This window comes from Homalodisca vitripennis, chromosome 3 (genome assembly GCF_021130785.1).
Source record: "Homalodisca vitripennis isolate AUS2020 chromosome 3, UT_GWSS_2.1, whole genome shotgun sequence".
Classification (NCBI taxonomy): domain Eukaryota; kingdom Metazoa; phylum Arthropoda; class Insecta; order Hemiptera; family Cicadellidae; genus Homalodisca; species Homalodisca vitripennis.
Window position 1 is genome coordinate 85,904,507 of NC_060209.1, and position 13,743 is coordinate 85,918,249.

General features: G+C 32.3%; 1 protein-coding gene across 5 annotated transcripts in view; it reads left to right on the top strand.

Moving 5' to 3' along the window:
* The first annotated feature begins 255 nt into the window (after nt 1–255).
* The window catches only part of LOC124357143 (kinesin light chain), a 215,719-nt gene continuing 202,231 nt past the window's right edge, over nt 256–13,743 (top strand). For 4 of the 5 annotated variants that reach the window (XM_046808632.1, XM_046808641.1, XM_046808640.1 and 1 more), the window contains exons 1-2: nt 256–414; nt 4,052–4,141. In XM_046808632.1, coding sequence (XP_046664588.1) covers nt 4,098–4,141 — 44 coding nt within the window. In that variant the 5' untranslated portion in view covers nt 256–414; nt 4,052–4,097. Of the gene's footprint in view, nt 415–511; nt 537–4,051; nt 4,142–13,743 lie in introns of those variants that run through there. The other variant, XM_046808633.1, reaches the window with a different exon arrangement.

The following is a 13,743-nucleotide window of genomic DNA, read 5'->3' on the forward strand; positions in this document are numbered from 1 at the left end:
GTACGTAGACGGACCTGGATCCTGGATCTGTCCCTAGAACAGCAGTTGATTTATTTAGACAATTTAGTTTAAATTTGCCGAAACCTTCAGTATACTATATTATTCATACAATATTTACAAACTTGTTACTCGTTGTTATTTCCATGTTCTAAAATAAAATCCGAGTCAAGGATAATATACACAAGGACTTAAAGATAAAATAAAATGAGTTTAAAAATAATAAAAAGAAAAAATACAAATAAAAAAAGACATTTTCTCTCAATTTTAGTCCCACGAGTTGCATGCAATCGTAAGCCGAAAAGAACGAATGAGCGAATGAATGACTGGAATTGACGGGTAGAGTACGGAGTGTTGATACTTTGTGTTCAATATTTCTACTTCATTGGTTTGTCCATTATATTTGAGACTCTATTTGTAAGTGTTAGTCTAAATAAATAGTAATTCAATCAAAATAGCTATATATTTTTTGAAGCATTCTTATTCCATCTTCGCCATTTTAGTAATTTAGTTCTACCGAAAGAAAATACTTTTTCCATGTACGTGTTTTAAATTTACTTAGCAAAGCATTTCATCTATTTATAATATGTAATAATTATTTTAATTGTTTATATGTACGTCTGTCATTTAAGTCTGAATCTATAGAAAAATTCTGAGCTCCCCTTAAGATCTAACCTTAAAGAATGGTACATTTCAGACGAAAAAGCTCTGAACCAAATTGTGCTATATATTTTAAAGTTATATCTAATTCACCTTGGTGGCAGCATTAAGTTTCATTTAGCAGCACACTTCACAGGTCTATTTCCAATGAAACAAAAGTTTGTGTATACTCATGCTAGGCCTAGGCTATATGTAATTTTGAACTAAATTGTGGTAGGTTGGATCAAGGCAGATATGTTTAGTTAGGCTAATTCCTGAAGAATAAATTCTTAAACTATAGAAGACTGCTTGGACTAGGCTTTATTTGTAATTAGTCTGAACTCTAGGTTATGAACACAAACACCCCACTGGAAGAACAGATTTTCCCTAAAAGATGTTAACATCCCCACTGATTATGTTTAAAGAGATATTTGATATTTATGAATAACCCAAGTTTTTTCATACATAATGTGATAAGAAGAAAGATTTTGTTTATAATTATCAATGTTCAAATAAGCTAATAAGCTAACATATAAATATTTGAAAAACTCATGAATTCTGTTGTTTTGTTTGACCATTGATTATATGTTGTTATTTGTTAGTTAAATATTATAAGTATGCTAAAATCAAGTGCTTTGTCAAGTTGTTTGCGGATACTTAGATATAGGTTATTTGAGCTTCGTAAGCATATAGTCCAACCTTGTTTATCCGGACCTCATTTATCCGATGTGGGGTAGGCTACAATTTTTTCGATGACACATTTAAAAGTTTTAAGTGTAATGCATTCCACATAGGCCAATAACAAATTAACTATGTTGTAGTAGGTCTATGAGACCCATTATGTTGGTAGTTGTAAATTTGGAAGATGTTAATGATTGGCTTCATACTGACAATTACATTGCTAGAATGAGCGACATTGAATTTGTATTAGCAGATTGTTCTTCAATGGCAACAGAGGAAAGTGAAGTCAATTCCACATATGAAGAACTGGAAGATGGTATGACTCATTCTGATGCTGCGGCCCAATTAGACTGGCTGATGGTTTATTTTGAGTAACAGTTCAAAATTTTGTCAGTGGAAATAACTTTATATCTATGTTATCATACTTCCCAGAGGCAATGTGCTAAAGTTAAAACAAGGGTGTACTATAACATGGGAGGATGGTGTAACATTAACTAGGTACGGTAAATCTCGGAACTTTTATTGTGAAATGAGTAAACATGCAAAAAAAACAAAATGTCTAGTGCTATATAACTTTTTAGATGCCTAACATTTATTAATACTTAGGTATCATCACCTACAGGAGCCCAGTATGTTTGGAGGAGATTTTTTTACCGGAGACCTAAAAACTGTATTATTATAGTTTTAGCCCCCTGGCCATAGTGCGGGCTTCGGTGATCCCACACTTCTAGCGAATAAAGAAAAATATCACTTGAGATATTACCCAAATTCAAGCTCAGATCACGTGAGCACTTGTAAAGGTTATCTTTAACTTTGGTACCACTAGTAATATTTTAATGATAATCTAATCTAAACCTACATACTTATATTGTGTAATAACGAGTAGTAGATAGGGACATAGGGGCCTCCTTCTCGCTTCGTTTTGGGAGGCAGTGAACAAGATCATAATAATGACATGTAATTTTCACAGTAAGTCAAATAAACTATGTTCTTTCTATTCTGGTTGGTTTATACCTTCCAGTTGAACCTACCACTGACACAGCAAAAAAACCAATGTGTCACTTAAATCTGGGCATCCTTATGAATGTCCAGGAGTGGCACATCACTAACCGCAAATGTCGAGATTCTGGGGTTGAAGGGCAATTCGATAGGTGTAGTCTACTGTGAGAGATGACTGTTGGAGTTAGTGGGGTTTGTTCCCTAACCTTAGAGGTTCTTTCTAGCCTTAAGGTTAGGGTGTGCCACCCCCTGCCTACTTTGTCTGGAGAGGCTGGTTCAGAGCTGGTCTCCCCTTCTTCTAGGGAGACATGACTTGGAGATGTAATACCCTAATTCTTCCTCATGGATCTCGATAGGAGGCGGCCCTCACTCCCTAACCTTACCCATCCTGTCACTCCGGAAGCAGCCCTAATGTTCTTATAGGACTAAGTGCAATTTATAAGCTTCTTGTCCTAAGAGAAAAAAAAAATTTCTTTCTAATATTGTTTTTAGTTCCTGGAAAGAAAAACTTCCAAACATAGTGGTCTCTAGATAATAACATTTAGTACTCATTTATTTACCATTTTATGATTTTTAATCTACTTGTAGACTATATAGTTTTGTACATATTCTTATAATAACTCGTAAATGATAGAATTATATTATCCGTTGCACATTAATGATTATAGTCATCAATAACCTTTGTCTGATCCAAGTTAGTTCAGAAGTGGAATGTATATTTTTCTACAAATGCACCTCCTTTTCAAACTCATAAAAAATCTTTGGAATAATTTAAGAATGATAAAGATGTTTCAAAGCCCAGAATGAAAAGATTTAATAATTATTTCACCTTATAAATAATATTCAGAAGTAGCAGACTTCTGTATGAATTTGTCAGCTATTACAGGTTTTTACTTGGCCCTGTTATGAATTTGATCTTGTAAATAAATGTGTGAATAATATCAATAATAATAGTTATGAATGAATAATTGTGTGCTATAAATAAAGGTGATTCAGATATGTGCATTAAAGTTCAGACCTTTTGGAATTTTTATTCATTACCTGATAATCTTTTGGGTTGTTTTGTTTGTTGCCAGTAGTACAGGAGTAGCATTTTAAGGTTACCTTATTTTATATTAACATTTATTTTGATATTTTGGTCATCCCAAAGTTTCCATTTTAAATCAAATGTATTTCTTGGGAGGGGATTGCTCTTATACCTCCCATATCCTGTGGTAAACCTCTGCAGTAGAGGTACGTTAAACTGTAAAGTAGCAAACAGCAGCTGTTCAGTACTTATGTCATAGATAAAATTACATTAAATATGGATTATTTATGAGCCGATAGTGGTAATAGTGATATTTAACAAATATTAGTGGTGATCCACCACTTCCTTGTGTCTCTTTTCAACATCTTGTAAAGGTTATCGGTCATTAGATTAATGGCTTATGTTGGACGAACATTTCAAATTGGTAATTTACTCAATTCAGGCCATAATCATGGCTGCAGTTTATGATCTAGACAACTAGTTCTTTATTTATATTCTTTAGATAAAGTTTTAAACAAATCCATTACTCACCTAATACTTGATTACCACCAACTACCAAAATATTATACTATTTTCAACCAAACCCTTTTGAGGTTTATGTACATTTTGTATGGTAGTAAACCCTATATAAATAATTGATAGACAAAACAATAATAGTCCAAAATCTAGTTATTATAATATTATTAATTTGTGTTTTTTTTTTTTCAGAATCCTCTTGCACTTTCTTTGGTGAGCTCATGACGTGGTGTTCCATATGGTGTCATCAGTTGCTGTAGGAATGGATACTCGACAAGATCAGTAAGTTAAGCTTTTTTTATATTTTGTAATATTTGGCAAAAGTCAATTTGCATAAATTTTATAAAAATGTAACTCAAGAAAAGAATTTTCCCAAAGAAAAAAATTATTATGTCATAATTTTAGTAGAGATTTAGAGTAGACTAGCTAAGGAATTAGAAATACCAAATGATACATTTTTTCACAGATCATATTTTTCAGCTTGCATACTTCCAGTCGATCATTAGACATATAAACTATTTTATTTCAATGATGTAAATAATAGTGTTAATAAACAAGGCTGAAAATACAGTATGGACATTGGTTAATATCTCGTTCGTTGTAGATGGTTGAGGAATTTTATTTTATTAATTTTATTATAATTAACCTTTTGAATCCTGTCTTTTACAAGACCAAGAGGTCCTCCCGTCTCAGGTATATTAAAAAAAATTCCTCTTTGTACTCCTTATTTTGTTTTAGCATTTAAACTCACCTTTAATGTAGCTTTTATCAGTTTTTTGAGTATTACCTTTATTAAGTTGACATATTTCTTTTGTTATATTTTTGTGTATGACTCATATTTTAAAAGTAAGTACCATTTAGGAATTCTGTCATTGTATCATTGGGGTAGGCATTCAGTGCATGCGCACCGTGTACCTGCTATCTGTCAGTAATCCACAACTGCCATTATGGATCCATTGAACAATGCTTAAGGCTGAATGAATCTAGGAGCCAAGTCAGGTTTTAGATGCTGCACTAAGAGGAAGGTGAACTGGAGCTAAATTCAACATTCACATTGAATCAACCCTATCCCACCATAGCTATGTTATGTGTAGAAAACTTTGTTACTCTACCATGCTCAGAGATCGTGTCAGAAACATCGTAGTGCACTCAATTGTGCACCTGATGAGACAATGAGAATAAATTTTCACCTAGATTACACTATATTTTGTAGTCTAGGTGTCTTTATGTCGAAACGATGTAAAGAGTTTATTTTTAGCTTCATCGCCGACTTCTTTTTGGATCTCTTCAGACGAACTTCAGCCCAGATTCCAGTAGTCAAGTCTGTAATAGCATCAGATTCCAGATATTGCACTAAGGGGAAAGTGGAAATGGAGCTAAATTCAATATTCACATTGAATCATTCCTTCTCACCAAAGCTAAATTAATGTAATGTTGACACATGTACTTTACTTGCTTTCTTTGACAAATATTCACTAATAGTGTCATCAAAGTTAAGGGCAGATAACATTTCTACATTTGTATTGAAACTAGTCCTGAAGGCTTGACAATTGTGCACCTGTGACTGAATTACAGAGGTAGTTTTAGTTCTTTTTAAAATACTGAATGTTTTTTCATGAGAGGCATTTGTTGAGATCATGGATAAAAACATTCTTAAAGCTACATCAATGTTAGGGACAGGAGATGTCACTTTTTGTTGCTTAACAATTTTCAAGAATTCATTAGGCAAATAATGCTCTTTTACGTTTATATCAAGTGGCTTTATAAATGCTTTTAAATGAGAAGTATTTCTCTGACTCCAAAATTTTAAGCAAGGTCAGCGGGATACTTTTGTATTAAGACAAAAGCTCTATCCCGAACTATTTCTCAAAGTAAACCGTTTGTATAAGACTGCTGAGATACAAGCACTTTATTGTGCTCGAAAGGTTTTCTACCTTGTTAGAAATGTTGTTGATTATGAAAATAAATGTATTAAGAATCACGTCCTGTCTCCTATCGAGTCTGGCGATATCATTATCATCACCTAATTCATTATAAACAGATTTTTTTCATCCTTTAAGTCTATATCATAGGTGGCTGCTGCTTTACTTTTGTACAGCTCCATGCCCTTTGACTCATATTGATCAAACCTTTCTTGTAAGTCTTTTACATCATCTTTGAGAGATCTGTGTAAATTGCCAAAAACGCCAAGGCCAGTATTAATGCTTTGCTTACTGCATTAAAGTGTTCCAGTATATTATGCCAAAACACAATAAGTTTACTTAGACCTTTAGCTGTGAAGCTGGATTCTGGTTTTTTCTGTGGGTTTTCAGAGATTACTGTAAGAGCCTAATGACACAGGGCTCTGGTTTCGTGCCCATCTTGTTACTTAAGTCTCATAAATAAAGGTAAACAGTTTAGTTAAAATTGCAAAAGTTGTCCCAATTTTAAAGAAAGACGACCCAGCTTCTATAAATAACTACCGGTCTGTCTCAATTTTGCCAGTATTCAGTAAAAAGTTTTGTTCTTATAAGAATGCTTTACTTTTTGGACAAATACAATCAGCTCTCAAATGAACAGTTTGGGTTCAGAAAGGGTAAATCGACAATCGAAGAAGTCGTTGGTCTTGTCAATATGATTGTAGAGGGGATTGAATGTCGGAACCACATAATGAGTGTATTCCTGGATCTGTCCAAAGCATTCGACTACGTTGAACACAATATACTGCCCGACAAACTTGAATCCCACAGCATTCAAGGCGTGTCTTTTAAATGGCTGAGCTCATTTCTAAGCCACAGATCCCAAGTTGTCAAAATATCAAATAAATCATCCAAGCTAATAGATCTTAGCTATGGAGTCCCCCAGGGGTTTATCCTCAGTCCTTTGCTTTTCCTGCTTTATGTCAACGACATAGAATCTTCGTTTCTGTATGGAAGAACAGTGCAGTTTGCAGATGATACGACTCTCTTTTTCAATGCAAGATCAAGTGAAGTTTTGGAACAACGATTTTGTTTATATCAACAACTGTGTCCAATACTTCAACAGCCTCAACCTCACAATAAACTCTTCAAAATCCAATGTTTTAAATTTTTCTTTACGCACTGCAGGCAACCAATGTGGACCAGCCATCTTGATGGCTGACACCACACTTGACGAAGTCAGCTCTTCAAAATTCCTAGGAATGTACCTTGATCGAGAATTGACATGAAATGAGCACATCGATCATGTTTGCGCATAATCTGCTCAGGCATCTTTGTTCTTAGAACTTTACCAAATACTGCCTGAGTCAGGTAGTGATTACGGCGTATTATGGCTTGATATATCCTTATCTGACCTATGGAGTGATACTTTGGGGAGTGCTTGTGCAAACACTCAGTGCCAAAGAGCTTTCAGACTTCAAAAAAAAAGCAATACAAATCATCGCAAAAAACCAAATTCAGAGAGCCCTGCAGGCAAGTTTTCAAGAAATTGCAGCTGTTGACTCTGCCATGTCTCTACATATTGGAAACCACTTTGTTTTGTATGAATAAATGTGCCACAACCAGAGGTTAAGACACACACATGTATGAGACACGTGGCAGAGCAAACTACCGAACTGGTATAGACATAGAACGATGGTTTATGAACGCCTCCCCTCACAAGCGGGTATTCAATTTCTCAACAGAGTGCCCAATTCAGGACTTTTCTCATGTTGTTAAAATCCATGTTGAAAAAGTATTTTTCTAATCACTATAACATTGAAGAAATGCATTTTCAGAATAACCTGTTTGGAAAAGCTTGCATGGGATAATAAAAACAGCCTTTACTGTTTGAATACAATAACCACTCTCTTTTTTTATAGTTGTCCATTTTGTAAATGAGTAATTAACAGTTTTGTAGGCATATTTATTCTTAATATGTTTAGATTGGGAAGTGTTGTGGCAGATAAAAAAAATAATAATATTATTATCTCTTAGATTCGTTGGTAAATGTTCTCAAAAATGTGGATCCATCCAATAAATCAAAATCAAGGTTTTTATCTTCTACTTCTACTAAATACGTGGTAATATTGAGTATCCTATTTGGATCTGAAATTTCAGTTTCAGTAACAACAGTAACTCTATAACTTGGCCAACAATTAAATTAAGATTTTCAGAATTATCATTACTTGTACTGCTGTAGATGGAGCTTATATTGGTCACTGTTAAATTACATTAAAAACATAAAACCAATATTTAATACATTTTATTGTTTTGTGAGGCCTTTCGATATCCAAGATATCTTCTTCAGACACATCACAAAATAAAATTACTTGTACTGTGCACCTCTCTGACACCGATTTCTGACTCTGAACCTTCAGATTCACGATCACTGCCCCCTTGAGCTTGCAGCCATATGCCCAGGTCTAGTGGGCGCCTATTTATAAATCTGTCACTGGTTAAGGCACAACAATGTCAAACTTACTTGAATGCAGGTGAACAAAACAATGTTATTGTAGACTTTTTGTTTAACTTTAGCATTTGAATTATTCTTAGAAATAATGCATCTGGAGAGAGAGAATGAGACATTTTCAGTCTTACTATTGTTGTTATTGTTTTGTTTCATGTTAATATTTCTTTGTTTACATTCTTTTTGAGACAATCACATAGCGAATGATGGGTATTAATCACACATAGTGTATTTAGTTAAGCAATATAGTTTTAGTTGTAAAACAAAATTTGAACATTGCTTCTCACTTTGTGAATGATGGTATTAATCACACAGTTAAGGAATGCAGTTTCAGTTTTTAAAAAAGTCGGAACATTGATTCTTACTTTGTGAAAGTAAAATTTGTCAATAAAATTAATTGAAGCATTATGGGTCGGAACAATGGCGAGTTTTGCTGTTTTAAGGTAATTTGTGTCGCTTGTTATTGCTAATTTATTAGTGATGTAAACTAATAATGTTTCAGGCATGAAAGAATAATTTAGTTCATTGTTGCTTGTAGGTAATACCTAAACTGAACCAACAACAATAACAATGTTAATGTTATGTTTTACTGTTGGTAGGTAATGTTATGTTTTACTGTTGGTAGGTAACCAAGGCAATTACAATTTTCAGAAAATTGCCACATAACTTACCATGTTTTATTAGTATAAAAATAAACATGTCTAAAATAAACCCAAGTAACTATACTTTTAATGGAACTAATTTGAGTGATTTGGAGTATTTAAATATAATACCAATTTTGTCAGCTTGGATTCTTTCCCAAAATAAAGGAAAAACATTTTTAACGAATATTTTTTTGTAAAATTAAATTAAAAATTTGTTTATTAAAAATATGTTACTAGAAAATCAAGACTCATAAAACTAGTGATGTATGAAAATGTATAGTTAAATATGGTTTTTAATTTTACTATATTAAAAAAAGTTCCCTTACAGAATCAGGAAAAAGTTCTCTGACAGTACAGGTTATCTACTCAACAGTCGTGATAGATCGATAGATGTTGTAGGAAACTTGAGTTATCCGAGTTTCACATCTAAAGAAGAAGTATTATTGAGCAGATTCTCAACAAGAGACAAAGCCAGTCTTGTATCCATGAGATACAGTATTGTGCTCGCCTAATTAATGAGTCACCTCTGTTGAATACATTAAATCTCCTCACTCATCTTGCTCTTTCATACATAAACATTTCTGCTTTGCTGCCATCTAGAGGTATGAAATGATCCTGAAATATTCAAGTGAAGTTTTTCTTATTTTACCTCACATTTAATATACCAATGTTGGTATGATATGGAGGGCACTGTTTTACTCCTTCTCTATCTACTACTTAATATTACACGATATAGTGAGATTAAATACATACGGATTATAAATAGAAACAGAGTTTAAGTTAAACTTTACAAGGACCTCACTTGATCAGAGCTTGAGTTTAGGTACTATCTTGAGGGATGTTTTTCTTTTTTACCCCAGAAGTTTGGGTTGGCGTCAGCTACCGTAGCCTGTACTGATGGCTGGGGCATTTCCGATCAGTACTTTTGAAGGATCAGGTCACGTTGAAGGATCTGGAACATGATATATATCTTTTCAATATTGTCTTGTTCGTTTCTTTAAATGTTGCCATTTGTGTTTGTTTCATATATTTTTTTTAAAGCAAAATATTAAAAAATTTGAATCTGAAATAGTAATATAAATATTACTATTTCAGATTCGTTTTCTTGTGTTGTTTATTCTTTTTTAAAATTACATTTTGATTTCAAGTTATGTTATCAAAGTTGTTTAATGTTTTTAAAATTTAAATATTTTGTACCTACTTTTAATTCAAAATCAAAAAGTATTTCATGTGACCAGCTCAACATCCAACAATGATAAATTAAAAAATTTCCTATTGAAACAGTTCCAATGCCACACAACAAAACTAGCATTTTTATTTTTATTTTCTTAAAAGTGCATTTACAAAATTGCTATACATAGTTTATATTTTTGATAAGTGATTCTCGAAATTTCAAAGTGGGAGGCTAATAGGTTCATAGCTAAATATTAATTTTAATTGCACAGTAAAATATATGTTATTAATCACAGTAAATAATATGTTACATAATAATTATGCTTTAAAATAATACAAGGCCAAGTACAAACTCTAACCTCTTTGTGTGAGGTTTCAAAATGTTTTCTTCCATGCTTTGGTCCATGCAAATTAGTCAATAGTATGGTTGAAGTCAACTCTTTTTGTTACATCGGCTTCGATGCAAAGAGAGAGCAAGAGAATTAAGTCACACCTGTTGCTTTGTTGACCTGTGATAATTTTTAACCTCTTCAAACAAGAAAATGGCCTTAAATAAAAGAACATTTTGTGAAAAACTATTAAAAAATCTACTTATATATAGGAACAAGATAAGTATAATTAATTGTTATTATTTGTAAGCAGAGTTAGGTAAAATATAGAGTTTAAAAAATATTTATAAGATAAGACTAGCAATAGAAAACACCTGTAATATTAATAACAAACATATCTTAAAAACCATAATTATTGTTTCAGCAGATAAAGGAAATACTACAGTAATAATGAATATAGTTGATTTCTGTGTCAGAAATAAACTAACAATTATGTGATGAAGATAGATATAATAAACTGGACAAAAACCTAACAGAACAATTCTATTCAAACATTTCTTAAAACAAGGCTTAAATTTTAATTGCCTTAACATTCTTTGCACGCTTTTTCTTGATATTTCTAGTTCAGCAGATACCTTACGACTCGATTTACCAGGACTCGCTACAAAAGCTCGAGCAAATGTCTGCAGGTTTTCTTCGTTGCAAATTGATCGTGGACGATCACACTTCAGGGCATTTAAAACGCTGTGTTTTAAAATTTCTTATTTAACTTCCACATATACCGTTGAGTGGGTATTGCAAAACCTGGATATTTACCACTAAATTCTTCAATTATTATAGCAGTATTTTTATTATGCTTCCACCACAACTGAAGGATGTAAACTTGTTGTTGGGTTGTAAACATTTTTAAAACGCACACAAACAAATAGATGCAAAGAGCATCACTTTACACTAGCCACTGGAACAGACAACAATGAACTTACTCCATGTTGCTGCCAGCTTAACATTGTTACCAACCTATCAAAACGAAATATTCCAATTTATGGGGAAACTGACATATGCGCCACTCTGTATGTATACAGTACGGTATATACAGTGTGTTTCAGACCTGCAGTATATAGCACCCAAATAAACCGAGCTATATAATTTGTTTCAACAGACACTCCCGTTTTTTACCCCAAACACTCCAGTAAAATTATTTTTAAGCCAACAAAATTTCTTAAAAGACACTTTTTAGAGGGCAGGGGTCAAGAACTCAATATTATGTTTATTCATATCTACAGAGTGTGACAAAAGTTTCTTAATTTAGACTCTTAACAGTAAAATATGGTGTCAGTCCCCCTTAAGACCTAGCTCACCAATTTTTTTTGGTATGTTGTTTATTTCATACCCTATCAGGAAATATGGGGTAGCATAACGTAAAAAATGTGAAAAGTTTAAAAATTTAGTAATGTTTCATGGTCTATAAAATTAGAAAAGAAAGTACAAAGTTAGGCCACTATACATTTCCTGATTGAGTATGTAATAAACATTGTGTACAAAAATTGGTACACCTAGGTCTTAAGATGGGCTAACAGCAGAATTTACAGTTAAATTAAAGACATTTTGTCACATTCTGTACATATGAAAAATAATATTGAATTTTTGGTGCCAAAATGCTCAGGGTACATAGACCTTGAAAATAAGACATCTCATAAGCTATGTTCCCATTTAAAAAGGCCCCTACCCCCTCAAAAAGTGCCCTTTTTGGCATTTTTTCCGGGTTATAAATAAGTTTACTGAATTCTTTGGTGTAAAAATGGAGGTATCTGTTCAAACGAATTATGCAGCTCAGTTTGGCATGCTACAGATGCTGCACAGGTGGTCTGAAACGCTCTGTATATATATATATATATATATATGTGTGTGCGTGCGTGTGTGTGTGTGTGTGTGTGTGTGTGTGTGTGTGTGTGTGTGTGTGTGTGTTAATATAATATAAAATCCTTATTTAAGTATTAAATTTCATTCATTAATAATAGCTGTATTTCTAGATTTTCTGGCCAAACACATATGAACTGTCACTGTTCTTCAATATTTTCATAACTGACAGCAACTGCAATATAAAATGTCAATGTAATTTTACTCTAACAACTAATTACCATTGTTTTGTCAGTTGTGGACAGCCCATTGATTGATATGTCACTCAACTGTATCACAAAGGGTTGCTATTGTTTTCTGTTCCTGTTGATCATCATTGATTGTCAATATATCTGGCTGCTGCTAATTATACCTGGCTCCAGTTCCATTGTTGTTTGTATTGTCTGTAGACTGTGACTGGTTGTATGGCTACTAACAAAAACAATTTACCATTCTAAATTATAATAGCTCTTCCCTGTATTGTAACTTCTAATTAATCAGGGAACAAAAAAAAAATCAATTAAAGAAAACCGCTGATGACAAACAAGATACCACAAAAGATTCACATTAGGGTTAGTTAATTTATATACCCTAAAAACTGTATTAATTACTGTCCTTGTTTTGTTATAGCTTATTGTGGGCTAATATAACTACACTTGTCTTATGGAACACTAGTTTGGATAAAATCTGACTAATAGTGAATGCCATAAACTATTTGTTGTACAAATGAAAGCCAGAAGAATAATGAAGAAATTATAACTAAAAGAGTAAAAGTTGAAATACTTTCAGGGAGTTGCTGATAATGACTACCTAGTATGTATAATATAAATAAATACAATTGTATATATTCGTCTTAAAAAAATAAAGTAGGAAAGAATATTCATGATTATAATACATAATCTAATCTAATTCCTACACTGCAACAGTATATGTAGATTAAATGATGTGAACATCTTCAAATTCAAGGTAGAATAAAATTATTCTACATTTTACATTTAATGAATAAAATTAGAAATGAATCAACTTTATTTAAAAGAAAGCTACTTTTATTGTACAAAGAGAATTCTACAGTATTTATGAGTCATAATAGTAGTAATATAAATTACTAGTGATGGTCATACTTGTTGTGTTATAAATTATACATGACAAAAGAATTGTTTACTTTTTAAATTCACATTTACTAAAATCTTTTACCAAATGTACTGTAAAAGTCTTCTTTATAAATTTATTGTACCTATCCCTTTTATTTTTTTCTTATTCCCTATAAGTAAATTAAAATTATTGTACAGTACTACTTAACATTTGTATCTATATAAATAATAAGGTTGTATTGTATTGTGTATATTATTTTTGCAAAGACATAAATTATTTTCAAGAAATCTGACATTACTATATTTATATTAAGATCAGCATCACAGACTATCTTCAAGACAGT